The sequence below is a fragment of the Pogona vitticeps genome, chromosome 3, assembly GCF_051106095.1.
Source record: "Pogona vitticeps strain Pit_001003342236 chromosome 3, PviZW2.1, whole genome shotgun sequence".
Classification (NCBI taxonomy): Eukaryota; Metazoa; Chordata; class Lepidosauria; order Squamata; family Agamidae; genus Pogona; species Pogona vitticeps.
This window is the reverse complement of record NC_135785.1, coordinates 6720839-6747672: the sequence shown is the minus strand read 5'-3', so window position 1 is coordinate 6747672 and position 26834 is coordinate 6720839. Positions and strand designations below refer to the sequence as shown.

General features: G+C 43.6%; 1 protein-coding gene across 1 annotated transcript; it reads left to right on the top strand.

Moving 5' to 3' along the window:
* On the top strand, positions 1–25431 carry LOC110070934 (cytochrome P450 2J2). The gene is made up of 9 exons (XM_072996299.2): positions 1–57; positions 6468–6630; positions 8214–8363; positions 9971–10131; positions 13480–13656; positions 15292–15433; positions 17847–18034; positions 20856–20997; positions 23013–25431. Exons 1-9 carry the CDS (start codon positions 1–3, stop codon positions 23201–23203), a joined length of 1371 nt encoding a protein of 456 aa, XP_072852400.2. The 3' UTR covers positions 23204–25431.
* The last annotated feature ends 1403 nt before the right edge of the window (positions 25432–26834 follow it).

The window sequence follows — 26834 nt, the reverse complement described above, 5'->3', positions numbered from 1 at the left end:
ATGAGTAAAGAGAATTGTGAAACCTTTTCATTGTATGGGGACTGCGTACGAAAAATGGTGAGTGAAAAATGTTCTGGCAGAAATTTGACATGAGAAAGGGTTAGTGGCAATAAGATCGGTATTATCGGTACTGTAGCATTGTTTCTTTTACGAATTTCTTTCTTTAATGATCAAATGGTATACCTGAGCAAGAAAAGTACAACGAAGAGGGGGAACGTCATGTCCCTTGAGCAAACTGCATTTGCAACTGGCATTTCTCCCTCCTCATTCAGCTCCTAGTCTGCCCAGCCCTCCAGAGTAGAAGTTGAGACAGGGCCACAGACTATGGGGAATGGGTTAAGGAAATGGTTCCCTTCCATTTCTGCTGGCAGAAACCGTTCTCCTTGGGATATTTCACTTCACAAAAATGAGAGTGTATGTGAAACATATGAGAGTTAAAGTTCTTTGTTCAGCAATAGCTTTTAAAAGCCTATCTGTTGTGACTTAAAATGGGCAAAAATCACAGATAATTTTACAGTTTTTTTTTTAAAAAGATTTTTTTGCAATGTTTTGTTGTGGGGGGGGGGGCTATTTTCCCATGCCTCTAATAGGCAAGCGAGAGGGCTGACAGATGCCTTTGACCAAGCTGGAGGATGAGGACATCCAGTGAGGAGGAGAGGGAGAAGGGGAGGCTGGGGTAAAAGAAGACAACCCAGAGGGCTTTCGGGGGGGGGGGGTTCTTTCAGGGAAACAGAGGGAGTGGTGGAGACTGGGGAGGAAGGGGAGGCATGGGGAGAGGACACTGAGGCTCTGGACCCCAAAATTTGTGCTTTGGCAATGGTGGGGAGAACCTGGGAGGTGGAGCCCAAGGCTCAAACCCCCGAGTCCCAGCCTTTTAGTGCAGACACAGGAGAGGGCCTTCTCTGTGGCTGCTCGCAGACTCTGGAACTCCCTCCCACTGGAGACTCATCTTTGCCATCCTTCTGCAAGCAGGGAAAGACCTTTCTCTTCAGGCAGACTTTCCCTGAGTGATTTGTTATCTGAGAGGTTTTTTTAAATGGAGTGCTCTGCCTCGTGGCTTCGAATCTGTTTTTTTGGTGCTGATTTTGTTTACCATTTCTAGTTTACTGTCTGATTCCTTTTAATATTTGTATACTTACTGTCTTTCGCTTTCACATATTGTCTTTTAATGATGTAAGCTGCCTTAGGTCCTTCTTAAGGAGAAAAATGGGGTAAAAATATTTTAAATAAATAAGTAAATCAGATAAGTTCATTACATGATCCTTATGGTCAATTAGAACAAGGCTTTTTGATGAGAAATTCTCTGAGCTACTCTTGACATATAGGTCTCGTGCGTTGCTTCGGGAGAAATTATACACAGAACAGGTCCCTTGGCAAGCTCTCGTCCCTCTGTTTCCAACTCAAGCAGGAGTTCAGAAAGTTTCACAATGTTTCATCTTCCTCCTAGCTTTATCTTTTTATTAATTATTGGAGATAAGAGAGCGCCTCTCCTCTCTCCCACATGCAGAAGCCTAATTGCAGGATGGAGGCATTTTGAGAATGGTCACATTACAAGAGGGGAAAAAATAATTCTCCTTTCTTGGAAATCATCCCTTTGATAGTGTGGTGAGACGTTTAGATCTCTCCAAATATGTACCAAAGCATGGGTGTTGGGGTGGGCCAATTTGCCGATGAGTGTTCAGATCTCCATGCAGGGGTTGAGTGAATGGGGTCTTGGCAACACATCCTACAAGTAAATGTTGCAAACTCAGTGGTTAAACCACTGGACTTGTCGATTGGAAGGTTAGTAGTTCAAATCCACGCAACGGATGATCTCCCGTTGTCCGCCCCAGCTCCTGCCAACCTAGTAGTTTGAAAGCATGCCAATGCAAGTACAGTTACAGTTACCTGCTGGACAATTACCCGTTTAACAATGAATCCACTTAACATTGATGTTTTTGTGATCGCTTTTGCGATCGCAAAAATATGGCTTAAATGGGGTTTTTCGCTGTGCGATGATCGGTTCCCTGCTTCAGGAACCAATTTTTGCTTTACGACGATCAGCAAACAGCTGATTGTCGGGTTTCAAAATGGCCACTGGCTGAAGAAAATGGTCCCCTGCTGTTTTTAGGACTAATTTTTCACACTACAGGTCACCCCTATGGAGGATCTTTGCCGGACAAGCAGGTATTCAGCCCATTGGAACGCAATAAATGGTTTTCAATGCGTTTCAATGGGTTTTTTTAATTTCGTTCGATGACATTTTCACTCTACAGCGATTTCGCTGGAACAAATTAATGTTGTCAAGAGAGGCACCACTGTAGATGAATAGGTACCCCCTCGGGGGGGGGGAGTTGTGACATTCTGTGTCAAGTTATGCTGACTACATGACCGTGGAAAGGGTCTATGAACAAATGCCGGCTCTTCAGCTTACAAATGGGGATATGAGCACCGGCCCCTAGAGTCGGACACAACTGGACTTAATTGTCCAGGGGAACCTTTACCTTTACACAATCTTGGGACAAAATCAGTCATGGGAGCAAAGAGGCTATTTCCATTGTGGAAGCACAGACAAATACAGTGGAGGAAAGAGATCTGGAGAAGTGAGGATCATAAAGGAAGTGTCACGTTTGAATGGTAGCAGTAACAAAGATAAAACTCTACGGGCTGGTATGTTGTAATCAAGTGCCTTGAGTGAGGAGGAAAATCAGTGGAGCATGCCTCTGGGTTGATTTGCATAGGATTACATTGATTATTATATTTGCTAGCTTCTCAAAACCTAGGGCCCCTTAATTATAGGGATGATGGGGAAAAAAACAAGCCCTTAAACTAGCCTGTATTTATGAATACCGATCTTGAGGATACAAAGTGTATTGATAGCAAAGATAGTAATAAAGCAAACTACCTGGATTCTTTAAAGAGTTGATAGTACAAAAGGCATTGGGGAAGGTACAGAATGGGGAAACCAGGTGAAGTGTTTCACAGAAATATTTAAAAAGAGGTGTAAACATTTGAGAAAAAGGCACGATAAAATACATCTGAATTCCCAAGGATGAAGTCAAATAGGGCACCTCCAAGGAGGCCCAACAGCCAAGGCTGACTGAATCTGGCTGTGTGTGTTCTTCACCCCGGCTAAAAGGTGTGTTGCAACCTTTTTGAAACATTCCAGAAGGCAGTTCTATGTCAAACTGTCGAACAGATTGCAAGTGGTCCTTAAACTTGGGTCCCCAGATATTCTTGGACTGCAACTCCCAGAAAGCATGGCCAGCACAGCAAGTAGTGAAGGCTTCTGGGAGTTGCAGTCCAAAAATACCTGGGGACCCCAGTTTGAGAACCACTGGAGGTCACCACCCCGGGAAATGCCTTTCACAGAGATTCAAGCAAGTTCCCTTCAACCAACCAAGTTTCCTTCACATCGCTAACCTAACAACCCTTCAAAGCATTGTGTTTCATTACTGTCATCCTTGTTGTCATTTTATGCCTTTCTGTGAGTCATACCTCTCACCCTTTCCAGACACGCTGAGATTTAATTATATGCCACCCACACTACCCAAAGGTCTCTGGGGGGCTTACAACAATTTGATTTCAACGAAAAGATAAAAATGATAAAAACAATTTGACACATGACATACAGGAGATGGTGACCCAGCTCTATCTGGCCCCAGAACTTGAATCACTTCTCTTTGATCTACAAGGTGGGCTGGTAGGCTGATCAATGAGTACGCAGGATGGTGTTGTGGTGAAGAAGGTCATATAAGCCTTCTGTCCCCACCCCAATGCCAGTCATGTGGTAGAACCATAACGTCATTCCATAACCCTGCCTTTTCCTGTACAGTTGTTGTCGTCGTTGTTTCAACTTAGATACCACCCATAGTGTTTAGAGTATTATCTGAGCAGTTTACAACACAATTACCATATTTTTCTGTGTATAAGATGCCCTCATGTATAAGACACCCCCACTTTTCTAATCCAAAATTAAGAAATCTAAGTGGGGCTTAACAAGCGTAGGGGGAAAGGGATCGAAGCACTGCAGGATTCCTTCGGTCCCTGCTTTCCCCTCCACTTGTTTTTGTCCTCTCCTCAGCTTACTTCCGTGTATAAGACGACCCTCCATTTTTAGTCTAAAGATTTTAGACGAAAGTATAGTCTTATACACGGAAAAATATGGTATGCAAGCAATACTTTCTGTGTGTGGGGGGGGTGCCTCCCCAGCAAGCTGGGTACTCATTTTACCAACCTTGGAAGGATGGAAGGCTGAGTCAACCTTGAGCCGACTACCTGAATCTCTCAGGACTCAACTCAGATTGTGAGCAGAGGCTTCAGTGCAGTACTGCAGTTTCTGTTGGTTAAACTGCAACCCCATATGATGCCTTTAACAGATTTTGGATGGGAAGGACGTTTCTGGGTTGGGGTTGCTGTCAAGTCAATAGCAGCCAATTGTTTGCCTCTGTGTCTCAGAGTTCTTTTTCCAGCTTCTTTTAACAGTTACAGTCAGGACGTGATTCAATTAAAGTATATCAGTTAGAGTCTGTGTCATGGATTCCTCAGTGAGCAAGTAGACTGAAACGTTAAGTCAGCAAGTAACCAGTCAGTTAGTTAAGCAGGAAGCTAATTGAGCAGTTCAACTCAATCATGCAACAAGTTAACCTTTCCACGAAACGTTTGCTTTTATATTTGAAGGAATCTAAGTAAATGGAAATATTTCATTCTTCCTAATTTACGAGAGTCTCTGAACAAATGTTTTGAAACAAATAAGTGCCAGTTGAGGTAAGTGAACCAATAAGAGGTGATCTACTTTTGTTGTTGTTGTTTAATTGAGGTGTCGTGTCCGACTCTTCGTGACACCATGGACCAGGGCACTCCAGGCCCTCCTGTCGTCCACTGCCTCCCAGAGTTGGGTCAAAGTCATGTTGGTCGCTTCGATGACACTGTCCAACCATCTCGTCCTCTGTTGTCCCCTTCTCCTCTTGCCTTCACACTTTCCTAACATCAGGGTCTTTTCCAGGGAGTCTTCTCATGAGATGGCCAAAGTACTGGAGCCTCAGCTTCAGGATCTGTCCTTCCAGTGAGCACTCAGGGTTGATTTCCTTCAGAACGGATAGGTTTGTTCTCTTTGCAGTCCAGGGGACTCTCAAGAGTCTCCTCCAGCACCACAATTCAAAGGCATCAATTCTTCGACGGTCAGCCTTCTTTATGGTCCAGCTCTCACTTCCATACATCACTACTGGAAAAGCCATAGCTTTGACCATGCGGACCTTTGTCGGCAAGGTGATGTCTCTGCTTTTTAAGATGCTGTCTAGGTTTGTCATCGCTTTCCTCCCAAGGTGACCTACTAAGGGAGACTGTAGTTTAATCTGCTCATTGCCCTCCAATAAATCAAAAAAAAAAAAAATCCCAGCAGTTTAACCCACTGCACCACAGGTGCTGCAGTGGTGGCCAAGAGGCCTCTCCGTGGTCCAATGGTCCTGGAAGACCACTTAGAATTCACTAACAGCTGGTGGTTGTGAAGAAAGCTTTGGCAGTTACTGGCTTGCCTACGTTTTACTACAACGGGTTGGACTGGTGTGTTCCCGGCAAGGTGAGACAAGCAGGAGGAAGGAAACGAAATACACTGAGAAAGACATTCATTCCAACAAAAGGGATCCTGTTCCAGGAGAACAAAGGGAAGATCTTGGCAGAAAACGGTGGAAGGTGGAGGGAAGCAAAATCTGGAAGAGAGAAAGAGAGCTCAAAGATTTAACAAAGGTCACAGAGACGAGTAACTGAAGAAGACTCACGTCTGTGGATTCACCTGGAATATTCTGTTGCATTCAATAGTAACGTTTTTTTCCTACGCTGATCTACTTTAATTGGCAAAGCAACAAGGCAAGACATCCATGTATTTGTTGGAATTCGCTTGCTGCTTTAATGATGTTTTGGCTGGAAGGGACCTTTCTAACTGGGGTGAATGCAAATCGGTCCAGCGGCGGCCAATTGTTCCCTTCTCTGCTTCAGATTTTGAAGAGAGCCATCCCTCTTTACTGGAGAGTTCTTTTCCTGTTCTTTTTCTGTTGGTAGACAGTGGTCATTTAGTCAGTATGTAGCCAGCCATGTAGTCATCAGAGTTTGCTATGTAGTCAGTATGAAGCTAGTTAATTAATTAAGCTCTGTTCATGTGACCAGTCACAATTTTTCTACAATATGTTTTGATCTACTCAGAACTGGAAGTAAATGGAACTTTTTATTCTTTCTCTTACTTGCGTCTCTGAATGAGTTATAGAGACAGTAAGTGCCCATTGAGGATTACAAGACAACAAGGAGTGGTCTAACGAGGGGAGACTTTAAGCTTGTTCTGCTCTGCAAGTCCTTAAACCTTTTTCCACAGCCTACTTAGATGTTTTCTAGCCAAAATTTCACACTCTCTCAAGAATATTAACCTGAAATATCTGTTTTGTTTGATTATAAATTAACATTTTGGGTTTTTTATTATACTTTCATCCAAATGGCAGTTGGCAAAACAATATGGGAATATTTATACTCTATGGATGGGACATATGCCTATCGTAGTGCTCTCAGGCTTCCAAGCTGTGAAAGAAGGACTGATGGACCATTCGGAAGAATTTTCTGAGCGACCACTGACTCCTTTTCTTGAAGCTGTAGGAAAACAAAAGGGTAAGTTGTCAGGAATAAGCATTTGTATTTGGTTCATCCCAAAGAGAAACGTGGAGGGGAGGACCAGGGGTAGACAAAAGACATCTCTATGGAAGTTTCAGTCCACCCAAGATAATATTAGTGAGTGAATTCTGATAACAGCCATTGTACTTGACTTACCAGTCAATTTATGAGGCATCAAGATTATCCCAGGTCATGGTGGCACTCTGGGTTAAACCTCAGAAGCCTCTGTGCTGCAAGGTCAGAAGACCAGCAGATCATAAGATCGAATCCACGTGACGGAGGGAGCTCCCATCGCTTGTCCCAGCTCCCGCCAACCTAGCGGTTCGAAAGCATGCAAATGCAAGTAGATAAATAGGGACCACCTCGGTGGGAAGGTAACAGTGTTCCGTGTCTAAGTCGCACTGGCCATGTGACCACGGAAGATTGTCTTTGGACAAAAAAAACGCTGGCTCTATGGCTTGGAAACAGGGATGAGCACTGCGCCCTAGAGTCGGACACGACCGGACTAAATGCCTCGTGGCGCAGTGGTTAAAACGCTGTACTGCAGCTAAAACTGTGCTCACGACCTGGGGTTCAAATCCCAGGTAGCCGGCTCAAGGTTGACTCAGCCCTCCATCCTTCCGAGGTCGGTAAAATGAGTACCCAGCTTGCTGGGGGGGCAATGTGTAGCCTGTATAATTAAAATTGTAAACCGCCCGGAGAGTGCTTGTAGCGCTATGGGGCGGTATATAAGTCCAATAAATAAATAAATAAATAAATAAATAAATAAATAAATAAATAAATAAATAAATAAATAAATAAATAAATAAATTTACCTTTACCTAACATTACTCCCCACCCGACACTGCCTGACATTACTGAAGATCAGGAAACAACAAAGATGGCATCAGTTTAGTGCGATAAGTATATTTTTTTCGGCCCAGCTCCTGTCCTGTCTTTTGTGCCTGCTGGTCGGAACCATCTCAAAAACAACTTATGAGCCAGACCTCCTGATCTGGAATGGTTCACAGAAGTAGACACAGTCATTTCTGACATAGATATTCACTGGTGTTTTAAAATATGGGCATGTTCACATGGGAGTGTTTGCTGTGGTATCTGGCGGTGTAACTGGCCGCGTAAAATTAAACAAGCTTTCTCCACAGCGATCATAACCTGAAGAACCGCCCACAAACGTCCATTACATGAAATTCTGGGATCACTGCATCCATGTCTAGCATTAACACAGAGATGAGGAACTGCTGGATAGTTTAGTGGTTTAGGTCTTTGGGAGTTCGATTCCCCACGTTGCCTCCTTTAAAGGGGCTGGACTGGATGATCTATAGGGCCCCTTCCAGCTCTGCACTTCTAAGATGAATAAAGAATGAATAATCCGTATTTCCTAATTGGTGGAGAATTGTATGAATCAATCCTGAATATGTCAGGCGACCTTTTCTAGTCTGGAAAAACTTACGATTTTTAATATGAATTCTATATTGTTGTAATTTATTTATTTCAGTTTATCATGTGTGTTCTGCCTTTCTCCCCACCAAGGGGAATTACTCTGCGAGTAATCATTTCTTCTTGATTCTTGGTGGTCACAGGTATTATTTTTTCCAACGGCCACACCTGGAAGCAGCAGAGACGGTTCGGTTTGGTGACCTTGCGGAAGCTGGGACTGGGCAAGAAAGGTGTGGAGCGCCAGATAGAAGAGGAAGCCCAGCAGCTGGCGGAGACTTTCGCACGTGCAAAGGGTAGGTGATAGGAGCAGCAGCAGTGTGGAGGGAGCAGAGCTCACAAGGATGAAACCCAGGGTTTTTCTGAGTAGCAGAAACTACAACAGCATTCCTCCCCCACCTTTGGGCTTCCCCGTTACCCCCTGAACTTTGCAGCAACCTGAGAGAGAAATAGATTTTCCAGGAATACTATAGGGTTGTGAGAAGTCCCTCTTGTCATCCAAATTATCTGATTGTGGTTTGGTCATGGTGGTCAAAGGTATTGTATTTTCCAGTGGCCCCATGGCACAGCAGTTCAACTGCAGCGCTGCAGTCAAGACTCTGCTCATGATTTGAGTTCGATCCTGACATGCTCAGGTCGCTGGCTCGAGGTGGACCTCTTTCTGAGGTCAGTAAATTGAGTTTCTAGCTCATGGGACGTGGTGGCGCTGTGGGCTAAACTGCAGAAGCCTCTGCTGCAGGGTCAGAAGACCAAGCAGTTGTAAGATCGAATCCATGCGACGGAGTGAGCTCCCGTCGCTTGTCCCAGCTCCTGCCAACTTAGCGGTTCGAAAGCATGCAAAAATGCGAGTAGATAAATAGGTACCACCTCAGTGGGAAGGTAACAGCGTTCTGTGTCTAAGTCGCACTGGCCATGTGACCACGGAAGATTGTCTTCGGACAAAACGCTGGCTCTATGGCTTGGAAATGGGGATGAGCACCGCTCCCTAGAGTCGAACACGACTGGACAAAAATTGTCAAGGGGAACCTTTACCTTTACCTTTGCCTAGCTCATGGGGGTGAGGTGATGAGTAGCATGGAAAATTCAACTGTAAACTGCCCAGTGAGTCCTTTAAGCCCAATAGGGTGGTATATAAGGAGGACACTTTGCTTTTTGACATTTGTTTTGCTTTGTTTCTTAAATGGCAGCAAAGATTTCCTAAGCTTACAAAAGACCTGCTCTTCGCTTGTTGATCAGGACCAACCCACCTGCCTGGGTTTTTGGACTCTTGTTATGGAGAAGTGATGGTTACAGAGAATGTCATGATTAGAGATGGTTCATAATAGTTTGGTCTTTGGACAGACAGGTGTTCTGTGGACTTTCTTCCCTCACCTCCTATGGTAGGCACCCAACTCAGGAGGAGGAGCCAGGACAGGGAAGCTCAGGTGCCCTTGGAATACCTGTGCATGTGAAGAACAAACCACTACATCTGAAGACCATGCCCATCTCTGGTCATGATTAGGGTCTACTGGTTGTTGTGGGTTTTTCGGGCTCTTTGGCCGTGTTCTGAAGGTTGTTCTTCCTAACGTTTCGCCAGTCTCTGTGGCCGGCATCTTCAGAGGACAGCACTCTGTGCTCTGGAAGAACAACCTTCAGAACACGGCCAAAGAGCCCAAAAAACCGTCAACAACCATTAGATCCCAGCCGTGAAAGCTTTCATGAATACATTAGAGTCTACGCTTCAAAGTTTATCCCTACAACACTGATTAAAGAACGGTGAAGCTTCCAGTCTAAAGAAATATCTGTGTACCCTCTGTGACAGAAGTCATTTTTTGTTCCTAGATTGTAAACACAAAAATAAATAGGAAATCCCACAATATGGACAGTAGAGATTGAATTAGTGCCAATATAACTTTATTTGCAGGGCAGCCAGGTGACCCCTCATTGCCCATTGTCAATTGTGTCTCAAACATCATATGCGCCCTGACCTTTGGACACCGGTTTGCTCTTGAAGACAAAAACTTTCAGAAACTGGTTGAAGCTGTTGACAGCAGCTTAAAATCTGCAGGTACCTTTTTTCATATTGTGAGTAATCTCCTTCTTTGCTACTGTGATAGAAAGACTTCCTAAGACGCTGTGTTTGTAATTCCGCAGGGACTCCAGAAATGTGCTAGCTCTCAAGAGGAGGGGTGAGGGAGAAATTCATCTAGTTTGTAAACTAACATGTCTTGAACCAGTGGGTAGCCTGAAGCATAAGGATCTATTCTGGTAGGGAGTAATGTGAAATAGACAGATTTATTTCGTATATCTCCCCTCTGCTCAAAGTATTCTGGGCACATCACGAAAAGACAAGATTCTTTGGAAAAGACATTCCTGCTGGGAAAAGTTGAAGACACCAAGTAAAGTGGAAGGCTAAATAAGAAATACTGTAGATTGACTCCTTAAAGGAAACCACAGTTTTGAGTGTGCAAGACCTTAAAAGGACTGTTGATGTCAAAATTAATAGGGTTGTAATAAATCAGTAATGACTTGACAACATGTAACAACAATAACAACACATCTACAGTATTCTGCACTTAGTAGGTCCATTAGCACTTGTGCTTCTGTCAAGTCAGAAGGTCTGATGCTTAAACATTTATCCAAAGAGCTCTATAGATGTTTATAGATATCTAGGAAAAACCAGAAGCTTGTGTTTATCACCACTAATCACTGACATTTTCCTTGTTAGGCTTTCTTTCAGAACGAGCCAGATCAATGTTCTGCATCTTGCAAAATTTACTTCTTCTAAATATCCCTTAAATTTCTTGCTGCTTGCGAGTAGATAAATTGACTGTCCAGAAGAATCCTTGTTTTTCTCTTCCTTTATTAAACAAACATCTGCGAGTAGACATGTATATGATAGGGTTTCTGTCTTTTGAGTACAGTATTTTTAAACATGTAAGTATGAAAACGTAATAAGGAGTTTCAAAATGAAGCATTAAGCACTTAACTGAGTATCAGCAAATGAAACCAAGATTTTAAAAAACCCTTCTCACTTAAATCATGTTGATTTTAGTATCTTGGTGTCTAAAATATAAATACGGTAGTTACACAATCAGATCATGCACAGTTTCAATATTCTTATAAATTCTTACCCCTGGGCAGAGTCTGCCGATAGGGTGGTCTCCTAACCTACTAAAATGCTTACTTCAATTTTCTAAGAAAATCTGAGTGGCTTTTGCTTTCCCTGCAGAATCAGAGAGAAGCAATTAAAAGTTTTAGCTTTGATTTTTCCCCTTCATATATGCCTGCCAGTCAAGCAAAATGCAGTGAGATCAAGCTGCTTCTGCAATTATCTACTCAGCTAGGACTTTGCTGAGCTGACAAGCAAATACTGCTATGGAATGTTCATGGAGAAATCCCCAGGAATGGCAGAGGAAAACAATGTGATAGAACTCTGTTATGGTGATCTAGTGTTCTAGCGATCCGGTGTTTTACTATGTTAGCAGAGTGCCATTTAGTGGACATATTAACACATTGCTCTGCATTGTAACTTTCTGTTCTCATTTTAATCATGATCTTGGAATTGCAGAGCTGAAAGGAACCCATCGAGTCCAGCCCCTCTGTTAAGGAAGCACCGAGGGGAATTGAACTCCCAACTTCTGGCTCTGCAGCCAGAGGCCTAAACCACTTTTTGTAACTTTTTGTATCCTGTAAGGCAGCTAAGCATACATTTCTACCCTTACGTCAACATTTAAATGGGTTTATGTGCACAGTTTCCACTTTGATACTTCCAGAGAGAACTACTAAAAAGACCTGTAGACGTTGTTGCTGTCGTAATAATGCTATTATCTATATAATATAGTTTTTGTTGTTTTGTTGTTTTTTAGTCGTTAAGTTGTGTCTGACTCTTGGTGACCCCATGGACCGGAGCCTGCCAGGCCCTCCTGTCTTCCACTGCCTCCCGGAGATAACACTGTCCATCCATCTCGTCCTCTGTCGTCCCCTTCTCTTCCTCCTGCCTTCACACTTTCCCAACATCAGGGTCTTTTCCAGGGAGTCTTCTCTTCTCACGAGATGGCCAAAGTATTAAGTCAGATTCAGAAATAGGTTTTCCAATGGTCTTTACCTTTCTCCAAAACCCACAAAAAGAGTAAGCTGCAAACAATTTGAGTGCAAGCTAAATTCAGAAGCCATCTTTCCTCTAGGAATGACACTAAAAAGGGTGTCAAGAAGATACACCTTTCAGGAGCACTCGGTCATGTGGAAAAGAAAGTACATCCACCTTGAATTCCATGGTTTTACGTATCAGGGCATAATCAAAACCCTCTGGTCCTTAGCAGGTCTGAAAATTATGTAAATACAACTTCAGATGAATAACAACACAGGACATACCCAAAATAAGACCTAACCTGAACAACACAGGACATATCCTGTTTTCCCAAAAATAAGACCTAACCTGAAAATATGCCCTAGTATGATTTTTTTGGGATGCTCAACCCCAAAAATAAGCCCCAGTTCAGTGAAACCCCGCCCTCCACCTTTGTGCATCAGCCAGAAGTAGATGACATGACCATATTTGAGCAAATGTAGATGGCTGCACATGAAAAAAAAACCCTGAAAATAAGCCTTAATTCGTTTTTTGGAGCAAAAATTAATATAAGTCCCTGTCTTATTTTTGGGGAAACACGGTATTACACCGTGTCATGATTTATTTTACAAAAATAAAGCTAAACTAGAGAAGCCCTGTGTGAAAAACTCAATTTTGGCTTTATTTTTTGTAAAATGAATCATGACACTGTCTGATATGTCACATGTTGTTGTTCATTTGAGGTTGTACTTACTTAATTTTCAGACCTGCTAAGGACCAGATTATTTTTGTTATGCCCTGACACCTAAAACCGTACAATTCAAAAAGGGTGTGCTTCCTTTTTCACATATTGTACATGTTTACAGTTTTTCTTAACAACTGTTGGAATGTTATGATGACTTTGGGATGATTTATTCGTATGAATGATAATAGTAATTATTATTATATGCCATCAAGTAAATTCTGACTTATAGTGAACCTTTCCAGAGTGTTCTAGGTCTAAGACGTAGCCATTCTTGTCTTCTGGGTGTGGTCTGGGATTGTGTGGTGTGCCCAAGGGTACATAGGCTGCCCTTACTTCCAGCCTGTGTATCTCTGGGTCATCGTGAGACACAGAGTGAAATCAAATCCTGACCTTTGGCTTCACAGGCACGTATCCAACTCACTGAGCTATCCAGGCAGTGAGCTGGGAAGCAACTACTGAATTTGGCTTAATGCTCCTGTGACAATTACATCAATCTGTTAAACCTGGAAAACAACGCAGAGACAGACACTCAAGTGCTCATCCAAATGAGTTGACCCACACCCTGTTTTCCCCCAAATATCTCTCAGGGGCAGTGACTGTTTTTTTGCTTTCCCTGCAGCTGTATGAAATGTTCCCATGGCTCATGAAACATCTCCCAGGACCTCATCAGAAGGCCTTATCCGATATGAAGGTAACACTTTCCTTTGCAAGGAAGGAAATCGAGAAGCATAAGGAGCAACAGTCCCTGCACGACCCCCAGGATTTCATTGACTTCTATCTCCTTGAGATGGAAAAAGTAGGTACATGATGGAGATCGTGTCTGAAAACTGTTTTCCAAGGAATTGTTGTATTCTGTGTGGTGAATGAAGAGCAAAACCTGCTGGGATACCACCAGCCAGATGGGAATCGTCATAGTCTCCCATCATATCTACACTTAATCCTTCTCCCCAGTTTCAACCCTATTAAATTCAGGTGCTGGGGAACCTGCTAACTGAACATTTGCTTCTGCCACGGCATGTGGTTTCCCTCATGATACCCACAGAGCAATCCTGAGATAGGGATCTGTCTAAGAGTAAAGGTAAAGGTTCCCCTTGACATTGAGTCCAGTCATGTCTGACTCTAGGGCGCGGTGCTCATCCCTGTCTCCAAGCCGTAGAGCCAGCGTTTGTCCATATACAGTTTCCGTGGTCACGTGGCCAGCGCAACTAGACACGGAACGCCGCGACATTCCCACCAAGGTGGTACCCATTTATCTACTTGCATTTTTACATGCTTTCAAACTGCCAGGTTGGCAGGAGCTGGGACAAGTGACAGGAGCTCCCTCCGTCGCGTGGATTCAATCTTACGACTGCTGGTCTTCTGACCTTGCAGCACAGAGGCTTCTGTGGTTTAACCTGCAGCACCATCACGTCCCTGGCCTCAGATCATTCATTTAAGTTTCTGCCTGCCTAGGAATGTGGATCTGTGTCCCATGATCTAAGGCACTTAGCTGTGATATCAAAATAAAGGATGATGTGTGAAAAAAGGAAGATGGGAAGGGACATAACTCAGAGGCAAAGTGTTGGCTTTGGATGTAAAATGTTTCATTCCATCTCACTGACTACTCTCATTGGGCAAGATACGGCTCTGAAACAATGAAAATCAATGCATCCCCATCTGCATCTGTTTGCTTGTTATTTAAACTTATATATTGCCCCATAGGGCTAGTGCTCTTTTGGCAGTTTGGGACATAAATATGCAAACAACAGTTTGCCATGCCCCCGCTCTCCCAGTAAGCAGGATACTCATTTGACTGACCTCAGAACAATGGGAGAGCTGAATCAACCTTGAGCTGGCTACCTCAACCCGTTGGAATCAAACTCAGGTTCTGAGTAGACACTTGACTGCAGCACTGCAGTTTAACAGCTACAGTGGTGCCCCGCATGACGATGATAATCCGTTCCAGGAAAATCGCTATTAAGCGAAATCGTCGTCATGCGAAAAACAATTCCCCACTGGAATGCATTGAAACCCATTTAATGCATTCCAATGGGGAAATTACCTCGTTGTCCAGCGAAGATTGCCCATAAGGGAAGCCATTTTCAACTGTTAAAATGGCTGCCCTGTGAAATATGGGTCCGGAAAACACAGGGCAGCCATTTTGCGGATCCGGAAAAATCATTGTTTTGCGAACAAATGGTTTGCAAAGCAAGGACCTAATCAACGTCAAGCGAAAATCCCCCATAGGAAACATCGTCATGCGATTTCGTCGTTCTGCAGGGTCATTGTCATGCAGGGCACCACTGTACATCACGATGTATCTACCAATTTTTTTAAAGCAATGAGGGGCAAAAAAAAATCAACCAAAGGAAAACAAAGGGAAAGGAAAGCTTGAGTGGCAGCTTGTAATTTCTCATTTACATTGGTTTCTCTTGTCCGTGGTCCACACCAGAGCAAGGATGATCCTGACTCTGCCTTTAACGAAGAAAACCTGGCTCAATGTATCCATGACTTCTTTATCGCTGGATCAGAAACGACTGCTGTTTCTCTGAGATGGGCACTTCTCCTCCTGACAAGTCACCCAGAAATCCAAGGTGAGTGAGAAAGAAATATAGAAGGGCAACCAGATGGTTACTATTCTTGATCCCTATTGTGTGGACCGTAATTGTTTCAAAAAAGGATTTCACAACTATTAAATGGTATGCTAAAGTGAAAAGGAAAAAAATAATCACATCCACCTTCTAGTCTAATCATATCCTGGCCACATAACATTCTCTTATGGAGGGCACACCGAGGCACCCACCATTTTAAAAAAAAGGAATGAGGGGCAAAATGAACCAAAATAAGAGATGGACTATATGCCTCACTACAGAGTGTAGATAAATGGACCACATCTATTTCATGCCTAAAAAGGCAGAATGGTGGAAGAAGGTTTGAACCATTGTCAAGGGATATACGTCTTGTGACCAAAACGCACAACAGAGACAGCATAAGAAGCAAGGAAAATGGGGTACATTCCTACAGCGTGGCTGTGGCCTACATTGATTCTGATGACCCTTTTCAGCATTTGCTAGGTATATAAAGCAGCGTTCCGCAACCTTTTTGGAATCGTGGACCGGCTGGGGAGGTAGGCTCCATGCATGGAGGAAGTGTAGCGCTCGCGGGGGGGGGCATGTCATGCTCACAGCAGGGAGATCTGTCTCCATGGCCCATGGACTGGGGGTTGAGGACCCCTGGTATAGAGCAGCGGTCCTCAACCTTTTTGGGACAGCGGACCTGTTCAAGGGCCAGCTCCATGCGTGGGGGGTGGGGTGACACCTCCCCATGCAAGTGCAACAAGCCCTCACGCGTGAGCGTGACCCCCCCCCATGAGTGCAACACGCCCCTGCAACATGCCCACCGTGCATGCAGACAGGGGGGCAGCGATCCATCTCCACAGCCCATGGAACGGGAGTTGGGGACCCCTGGTAGAGGACTCAGAAGTAGTTTTACCTATTCCCTTCCACTGGGGATGCCTTGGGACTGTGCAACTTGTCCAAGGCTACACAGGCTGCCTTTTCTCCTGGGATCCACAGCGGGGAATCGAACTCCAAACCTCTGGCTCCACATCCAGATGACCAGATCACTGAGCTAGCCAATCAGCTGGAAAGGGCTCTATTATCTGTTAAAATGAGAAGACAGTACCACCAATTTACATTTGTGCAAGTAGAAGAGGAACACGAAGAACTGAGAACAGGACTGAAATTCAATTGGTTCTCATTTTCATGTCAACTTCCCTAATTTTGCTTTAAAAAAAAAAATGAATACCTAAACAGAAAATGTTTTTGAATGGGCCCTGCTCTGATTTTTGCAGCGGAATTCTCCAATCAAACAGTGTACCAATAAAGGCATATATTAGGGAGGCATGTGTGCATGAATCCCTCTTCTCTAGTAAATAGCATTAAATAACGCGGTAGAAAAATTAATTGGAAATTATTCCTGATGCAGCAAAAATTGTGCACAAAGTGCATGAATTAGAAGCACACACAAATCTATGTACAAAGTTCCATGCACACCTCTCCTAGCACTCTATACAGCTGCTATGTATTTGATTTTATACAGTGGTGCCTCGCATAGCGAGGTTAATCCATTCCGGATTAACCTTCGCTATGTGAAAACATCGCTGTACGGAACGGGGAAGCCCATTGGAACGCATTAAACATCGTTTAATGCGTTCCAAATGGGCACAAAACTCACAGTTCAGCGATGTTTCCAGGGTCCGGCAGCCATTTTCGCACCCTCGGTAAGCGAGGGGAGGGCGCAAAAACGCTGCGCGTGGCCAATTTGGGTTTCCGGCGGCCATTTTGGAACCGCTGAACAGCTGATCCGCGGTGTCGCAAAGCAAAGATCGGTAAGCGAAACACTGATCTCCGCTATGCGAGTTTTGCCCATTGGGGCTGACGCTATGCCTCTGCATTAGCAATCCCGAAAAAGGGATCGCTATGCGGATTTGTCGCTATACGAGGCGCTCGTTAAGCGAGGCACCACTGTATTATGAAATGAACCACAGGGATACTGGCAAATCCCAAGTGCAAGTCTTCGGGACCAGGTCCTAAGGCTTAGTCCAAATCCCAAAACACTTGTTCTGCCCCTGCCCCCCTGGGATTTGGGGCTAACAACCAGGACCCTCCGCTGCCCCCACTACTACCACACCTCCCCAACCCCACCAACATTGAATGGTTCTGACGGACCAATGTTGTAGCACTTAGAATGCGGAAAAGCACGTTACTATTCCCATAAAACCATGAAACTGACCTGCGTTTCTCCGCTGAAAAGGAGATAGAAACATAATAAACTGACAATCATTCAGGATTCAGTAACAGAACAATTTCTCGTAGTAGAAACAACCCATCATGGTTTACTCATTGTAAGTAATCGTTGCTTACTTTCATGAAAGTAATGTATGCATTACTTTATATGTGTAAGATTTAAAATATACCTTTCATCCCTTTCTATCATTTTGCTCAGATAAAGTCCACAAGGAGTTGGAAGATGTTTTGGGTTCTTCTCAGTTAATCTCCTATCGAGATTTAAAGAGACTCCCTTACACAAACGCGGTGATTCATGAGATGCAAAGGGTCAAATATGTCTTAATTCTTGGGGTCCCGAGACAATGTGCGCAGGATGTGAACATGCGTGGTTTCCTCATTCCCAAGGTATGGAATAGAATTAGCGCTGCTCTCCCTGAATCCCAGAAGCAATGAGGCTCATAAGACGGTATTCGGAGAGGTGTCAGTACAAAGAAATACAAACAGGAATACAAAACATGAAGGGAATTGTTTTATGGGTTCAAAAGAAACAAACTGGAAAGATACTTAAGGTACATCTATAAAGATCACATATTTATTAGAGGTGGCTGGATGAGATGGTTGGATGACATGGTTGGACGAGATGGTTGGACAGGGTCATCAAAGCGACCAACATGAATTTGATCCAACTCTGGGAGGCCGTGGAAGACAGGAGGGCCTGGCGTGCTCTGGTCCATGAAGAGTCGGACTAAACAACAACAACATTTATTAGAGGAAGAATGGACGAGAGCCAGGAAAGAACTATTCACCCTTATTCCACCACCTTTCAAGTATTCTGGTTACAGTATTTTAAAAATGAGCCCTGGAAAAAAATTTAAATTTTGTTGAGCTGCCTGCCACTTGTGGCTAAATTCCTCCACTCTTTTCCTTTTAAGATGATTTTTGTGTAGGTAATATTAAGTGGCTCTTTTGCTTCCCTCCTCCTTCTTTAAAGTCATGAACAATGGCTTGCAGGCAAAAGCGGCCATCTTTCTGACCCGGGTTGCATTTTTCCGACTGCGGTTTATCGCCCAGCTGCACCCCTATCTGGACATTAGGTCCCTAACAAGATTGGTCCATGCGGTGGTAGTTGTCAAGATTTGAGGTGTGGGAGATGGTTCAGAAACAAGTCAGTCTTCTGGGTTGACAGCAAAGAGACTCACAAAGAGGGTAGGTTCCTTCACCGGCAGTGTATTTGCAGACGATGTCCAATGGAACTATGGACATCAGTCAACAGACTCAATAAATGAATGGACAGCACTTCATGCAGCAACTCTCCAACACAATGCTCCACACAGCACCATAGTGTGTAGCACTTATATAGTTTGAACAACCCATCACTGGGCACATCACCTGATGCCTTCTCCCAGATATTTCCTCATGTCCAAGACTCATTTCATGGATTGCATCAGCTTCGTGTGTTGACTCTGTGGCTGCACACCTATTTTAAGATGGATGCCTATTAACAAAATTTGGTTCTCCATGGCGGGTCGTAAAATCATGACAGTAGTCTAGAAAACGGATTACTGGAATACGCTCTACATGGGGCTTCTTCCCTTGAGGCTTACCGGGAAATTTCAAGAGGTGCAACATGCGGCAGCAGGATTGATTGCTGGGATAAGGATATATGATCACATCACCCCAATCCTGGCTAGCTTGCATTGGTTACCCATCTGCTTCAATGCCAGGTTTTGGTTCTAATATTGTTTTGTTGTTCAGTCGTTAAGTCGTGTCCGACTCTTCATGACCCCATGGACCAGAGCACACTAGGCCCTCCTGTCTTCCACTGCCTCCCGGAGTTGGGTCAAATGGTTCCAATATACAATGCCCCAAATAGTTTGGGACCACATGACTTGTCTGAACGTCTTCTGCCAAGTTCAGCTGCCCATCTGAACAGGTCCTCACCAACTGTGTGCCTACAAATCTCAACATCTTGAGCGACCCAGGAAACAACAACCAGGAACTGGGCCTTCGTTGCTGTGGCACCTCCCTTGTGGAATTTACTGCCACAGGAATTATGCCAGGCGCCCACCCTCCCGTGCTTTTAAAAAATAACTTTTAAAGGGGGCTTTTAAAGAAAGCCTTTGGGGCAGTTCTCCTCAGTTGACTGAATATGTGGAGGAGGAAGAAGGGTGATATTTTGGAGGGGGGTTCGGGGGGAGAAGAGCATCTAACAGTTTTTTTGCTATTTTTTTTACTTTTGTATTTCAGAATACGTCCTTATGATTTCTGATCTTGTATACAAGACCCAAAGTAGCAATTTGCTGGATGGGTGGAATAAGAATTGATTGATTGATTGATTGATTGATTGATTGATTGATTGATTGACTGAATGAATGAATGAATGAATGAATGAATGAATGAATGAATGAATGAATGAATGAATTTCCTCTCAGATGCAGTCTGAGGTAAGGAATTGAGAAATGAGGTGGGGCAGCTGTTCTTCCTTTAAGACATTTGTCTTAAAGGGGAGCACAGTGATGTGAATTTGGACTTTTCTTGTCTTTGGGTATTAAAGAGGTAATTTTTTTAAAAAAAAAATCTCTGACATGGAACAACAAGCTTGCTTGCTTTCCCTTTCCTTCTTTCCAATCAGTCTACAACACAATCTGTGCATTATTAAAATGCAAGCACTGAATGGGTTGTTTGTGTCTTGGGGGAAGAAAACACTGAATAGTCTCATCAAACAGAGACAGCTTGTTTCACGAAATGAGACAATTACAGGTATTTCAACTTCTAGAGGTGTGGGAGTGGGATGGGAGAAGCCTTTGTATGTGTTATGGCATACACAGAAATGTCTTTGAAAGGGAAATGGGATTCAAAGGATTAAACTGTGACCAGTAGGGGGAAAGTATCTATCGGAAAGAGTGTTATTGCAAGCAAAAAACAAAGGAACACATTTGCAGAAAATGTAACATGCTGATGTATGTAGAGTGATGCAAAATGCAGGGGGAAAATGTAATCTTTAAAAAAAAAGGATAATATATTTCACCTGGAACAGATACCAAATGACCTACATTGCAGCTGCTAAGTCTTCTGTCTAGGTACCAATGGTGGATGGGAGACATCAGGGTCCCTGGTCTCCACTGGATGAACCTTCATCTTTAAAGGAGACTCAAACTGGACAACCCTTCAAACTGAGGGCATTTTAAAAGAGAAGATTCTTTTTTCCCCTCTTTTTTTTTTGCAGGGGACCCTGATTATGGCAAACCTGCGCTCTGTTCTTCTTGATCCTGAACAATGGGAGACGCCAGAAGAATTCAACCCAAATCATTTTTTGGACGAGGATGGAAATTTTGTGGCCAGAGATGAATATCTGGCTTTTGGTGCAGGTAACGAAATGAAGTCTGAGGGTGGGAACAGATGGCTGGAAAATGCCATGCATTTGGTCGCACTGAAAAGGATGGTTTTGGTGGGACCAACCTCCCTTAAATGACATTCTCTCCAACCTGGTCCCCAAAAGTGAACCAAAAGGTTTGGCTTCGGTGTGGTTTTGGCTCGAGGTCATTTCTCTGTATGTTGTAGATCAGCAGGAAATAGATTGCCCTGGATCTTTCAACAAGCTGTCCAAAAGGCCATCGCACCCTTAACTAGCTTGCAATGTACAAGTATAATCTGTGGATTGTTTGCAGGTTAGGATCTACACTGGAGCCCCTATTGTTTGAAGGGCTTGCCATTTGACTACGACTCCCATAATTTACCCAGCCAGCATGCTGTCAGTAGCTTCTGGGAGTCGTAGTCCATGAATTAATGTTTCTAAACTCTTATCATTTGTAGTACATGCTATCTGACTTCCATCCAGGCATGCCTAAAACAATACAGCTAAGTCTGACATAATGGGGCGCCCCATCGCGGGAGGTTTTCAAGAAAAGATGGGACAGCCATCGGTCCAGAATGGGTTGAGGTCCGGGATGGGAGGAGGTCTCCTGCCTGGGGCAGGGGGTTGGACTAGAAGATCTTCAAGATCCCTTCCAACCCTACAACGATTCTATGAAACAGTCTAAATGGAGGGCTTCAGTAGACAAGCACTGATCCCAGCTAACTGGGTCTGATGAGAAATTTGAACTTCCTTGTTCTGCAGTAAGGCTTGAATGTGTGCTGTTTTCACTCACAACAGAAGGCCGCAAGGCGAGTACTTAGTACATTCAAACTATGGCACATCTGAGGATTAAAAATAAACAAACTGCAACTATTTATTTAGTCCAGTGTAACCAGGGTGTTAGTCCAGAAACAATTGGTATCTCTAGGTTCTCCTCTTATCTTGCTGTTTCTTTTCTTCTACTACTACTTCAAGGACCTTGATTTGGGTTTTACTCAGTGCGACTACACAACGAGAGAAATGTGAATTCACTTGCTGTGAAGCTACACTGGGGAGATTGGGTGTTCCCGGGTCTGTTCAAATAAACTGGACACATACAGAAAGGAGGAAATTGGCTTGTTAGCACAGCTACAGAAGAGCGACTAATAAACTGTAGACATGAGAAGAGTGATGATTTTCTCCTGTCGTTTCCTTTTCTTGTCCTTTTTTCCTCCTGTTTAGGTGTACTAGTGCAACAATGCTGGCACCAAGCAATTAAAAAAAACTTTAAAAACCAAAGAATAAATAGCATCCTTGCCAGGATGGGGAGCAGTGGAGAATGAGGGATCAATTCCTGCATCAGGACAAGGGATCAGACCATCTGAAACACTGCAAATGCAGTTTTTGCCTCTTGAGTGATGGAGGCGAAAACTATGGAATGAAAGGATAAAACTCCAGGCTGATCCAGATTTTATGACATGGGGTCATTGGGGGGGGGGGAATGTGAATCAGCCGATTCCAATCCTCGAGCGTTAGTCACATTTTTTTACCAATGTGGTCACACCCTCAGTCAGGGGAAATGGGAATGGAAAGCAGCCCCTGTTGCTTCCCAACCCCACCTATTTCCATCAGTTTGAGCTCCTATGAAATAACATACAATCAGCATGACCACTGGCATCCTATGCGAAAAACCCATACTTTTAAAGGGACCAACCAATCTCACTCTCTTCGGTTAACTCCTTTTTAAAAAAAGTGTGCTGCTTATACACCGCCCTTAAAGCACTCTTGGGTTGGTTTACAAGTTGATGATGCAGGCTACACATTGCCCTCCACCCTCAGCAAGCTGGGTACTCAATTTACCAACTTCAGAAGGATGAAAAGCTTGAGCTGGCTACCTGGGATTGAACCCTGGGTCTCTGAGGACAGTTTTGGTTGCAATACTGGAGTTTAACCACTGCACCACAAGGCTCCTTACTTACTGACTGGGTTACAAGCCCTAGAAAACAGCCTGCCGCCCATTCACTCTCTCTTCCTTTCTCTCTTCCGCAGGGGCTCGGGTGTGTCCGGGGGAACAGCTGGCGAGAATTGAGGTCTTCATCTTCTTGACCAGCCTGCTGAGGACTTTCTGTTTCCAGCTGCCGGAAGGAGTGAAAGAGCTCAACCAAGACCCTGTTCCAGGGTTGTCAACACCCCCCTTTCCTTATAAAATCTGTGCTGTTCCACGCAATAATTCCTTCTAAAAAGTCAAAAGTAGTCAAAGTGCCTTCTTTGTTACTGTATCCCCCCCCCCACTAACTGTTCGTTTAAGCTAATATTCAACCATGAATTCTTCTGTTTGTGCAGTCCTATGAAATGCATGTATAACTGCTATGTTCTTTCCCCTCTCACGCAATACCAGAACCAGGGGACATCCGCTCCAACGGAGCGTTGGGAGGGTGAGAACAGACCAAAGATCTGTCTTGTGTCTCCACCCAACGAGCCGGTGAAGGTGGTGGAACTGAGAGAAGAACCTCCCCAGAAGGTTTTAAAACCCGAAAAGGCTCCTATGGGGTGATATGATCCTTCAAATAGCCCAGACCCAAACCATATAGGGCTTTAGAGCTAATAACAGGGACTTCGATTTGGCCCTGGGAACAAACCGGCAGCCGGGGAAGCTCTCAGTACTTAATTAAGGTTGCCACAGTTGCCTGGCATAGAGCAAATAAGCAGATAGAGTAAAAACAAATCTAAGCAAGTATCAAAATATAGTTACAGTTAACAGTAACTACAATAAAGTAATAGAGTAGTCCTAGAACGAGCTGGAATTTTCAGCCTGTATACAATATTGAAACTGCAACGTCTACGTTGGCTTGGGCATGTCGTGAGAATGGCTGACAGTTAGATTCCAAAAGATCTCCTGTATGGAGAATTAGTGCAGGGAAGCCGCCCCCGAGGGAGACCACAGCTGCGTTACAAGGACATCTGCAAGCGGGATCTGAAGGCCTTAGGAATGGACCTCAACAGATGGGAAACCTTGACGTCTGAGCATTCAGCCTGGAGGCAGGCGTTGCATCATGGCCTCTCCCAATTTGAAGAGACACTTGTAAAGCAGACCGAGGCAAAGAGGCAGTCCTGAAACAAGCAAAACCAGGGAGCTGGACAGGGGACAGATTGGATTTGTCTCCAGTGTGGAAGGGATTTTCACTCTCGAATTGGCCTTCTCAGCCACACAAGACACTGTTCCAAGACCTCCATACAGAGCACGATACCATAGTCTCTCGAGATTGAAGGATGCCTACAAAAAAAAAAGTAATTAGAACTTCTCTGATTGAAATATAATTTTAAATGGGTGTCATTGAGTAGACGCCTAAATAACGCATAGAATCATAGAATAATTAAAATAGAGGTGCCTATATGGCCATCAAGTCCAACCCCCTGCTCAATGCAGAAATTCAAATCAAAACAGATCTGACAGAAGGCTGTCCAATTTTCTCTTGAATGCCTCCAGAACTGGAGCACTCACCACCTCCTGTGGTCACTGGTTCCACTGTCGTACTGCTCTAACAGCTAAGACGTTTTTCCTGATATTCAGCCTAGAATCTGACTTCCTGTAGATTGAGCCCATTATGACGTGTCCTGAACTCTGGGATGATCGAGAACCGATCCTGCCCTGCCTCTGTCTGACTGCCTTTCAAGTATTTGAAAAGTGCCATCATTTCCCCCCCTCAAGGCTGAACATGCCTGGTTCTTTCCTCCTAGGGCTTGGTTTCTAGTCCCCAGTCATCCTTGTTGCCCTCCTTTGAACTAAAACATTTTCTCCCTCTCCCTCAACATGAGAAGCCTCATGTTAGACCAGTCTTTCACTATTCACATATTACAACCTCCTCAAACCTTTATTCAACATACACAGACCTTCTTCAATGTACTCAAACCTTCTTCCAGCCTGCTACGTATCTGTAGATACCCTTCAAAACACAGTGTCAAGAATACAATTCTATCTCTGATTTCCCTGCTTAAATCTTTCCTGTATCCGTTTCCTCAGACCAACATATTCCTCCGAACTAAGTGCAGAAACACACCAATCGATTAGATGTTGCAAATCCAGTTCATCCATTTCCAATCTCCCCAGTTGTGTTGATTCATGGTTTCTAGGTCATCCAATGTTATCTTAAAAATCAAACCTTGTTCCCTGCTGGGAAGTCCAAGAAATCTACGGTCAGAAAATATTTCCCAGTCACACAAAAACAGGAAAAGGGACACCAAGTATATCATGCTAACAGAGATGGAGAACCGATATGACACTTTTAGAGCATTGTGGGGAAATGGATTTGGAAAGGGAAATAAATACTAAAGTGTGAAAAAAATATTTGGGATAAAAGAATATTAAAATGTATCTCAGTGTGGAAAAAATTTGAAATAAAAGGCTATTAAAATGTATCTCCGTGTGGAAAAATATTAAATGTTAAAATGTCTCTCAGTAAAAATAAAAGAATTTTTTCATAAATTAGTTGAGAAATTGTAATTAACACCAGTAAAACTGAATCGCTTAGATAGCAAGTTTCTGAATTTATGTTGAAGATGTGATCGAGATGTAGGTAATTATCTACATATGTGATGGGCAGATGAGAATGTATCGGAATTTAGAAGGTTGGTTGTTGTAGGTTTTTCGGGCTCTTTGGCCGTGTTCTGAAGGTTGTTCTTCCTAACGTTTCGCCAATCTCTGTGGCCAGCATCTTCAGAGGACAGTAGTCAGAACTCTGTCTATGCTCTGGTGCAGTTTGTTGGATAGTTGAATATTTATACTTGTGGGATTAGCTTTTTGTCCTTTTCAGGAGACTGGGTGATTATTGTGATCAGGAGGAGAGAAAACTGAGACATATTACGTTAGCCAACCGCAAGAAGGGTGTCCATTTATTCAAAATTCATTCCAAGTTTATTCATCTTCATCCAAGCTATTGTTGCCTCCAGCCGCTGTTGCTATTTGATTGTTGCTAATCCATCATCACATCAGGTGATGAAGAAAAATATAGCTCTGTGTCATCAATGTACTGACAACACGTCTCCTCTGGCACCCTGACATTCTCTCCCAGTGGCTTCACAAGGGTATTTAAAGAACATGACAAAATATGTATTAAAAATATGGCAAATTAGATCTTCATGTATTTTCAAGGTCAGGTAGATAATAAATATGGACATAAATAATGATGTGCCTTTCAGATGAAAAAAGGCTGACCTTTTTTTCATCTGAAGCAATAATTATAGTTGTGATTAGGGTAATGAATCTTCTTTAAATGTTGTTATTGAGTCAGGACAGCCATTCTAAGGAAAAGCCATCGCCCTGTGCCAGGAATCAAATTGCTTAACCTAAAACATAGACTGTAAATCAAGTATATGTGCTTGCTAGATTTATGGACAAGTGAAACTGGTCTACCACCTCTATAAGGGCTAAATTCTTATAGCCCAACTTTTACAAAGACATTCTTGCTCTCCTTCCTCTGGAAATTCTGACAGGCTGCTAACAGCCCTTCTGACAGTATGAAATGAAAAATTTCTGAGGTGATTTGACAGACAAAGAATAAACTGAAATAATACACAAAGGAGGGGACATGACAGAGACGTGACACTTTCATGAGCCCCTTTTTGTTCCATGTCGATAACAGTGGTTTTGCATAGTCATCTATTTTCTGCAGTTCGTCAGAAAAGCCAGGGGCCATTATCCGAACATTCAAGGTGTCCAACTTTAGGGCAGAAGTTTTCTTACGATTGTTGCATGGTGCAGGTTTATCAATCTGCTTGTCATCTTTCACCCTAAACCCCACACACCCCATGAGGTTAACAGACCGTGGTGAGGTAGCACCTTACTGGCTGGGGGCTGTGCACCTTAAGGCGGGC

What these genes read in the sequence shown, in the direction of transcription:
- LOC110070934 (XM_072996299.2), top strand. Translation starts at nt 1, where the DNA reads ATGAGTAAAGAGAATTGTGAAACCTTTTCATTGTATGGGGACTGCGTA. An exon ending in GACTTTCGCACGTGCAAAGG is followed by an intron (nt 8,364 to 9,970) that starts GTAGGTGATAGG and finishes CTTTATTTGCAG; the next exon opens with GGCAGCCAGGTGACCCCTCA. An exon ending in ATATCTGGCTTTTGGTGCAG is followed by an intron (nt 20,998 to 23,012) that starts GTAACGAAATGA and finishes TCTCTTCCGCAG; the next exon opens with GGGCTCGGGTGTGTCCGGGG.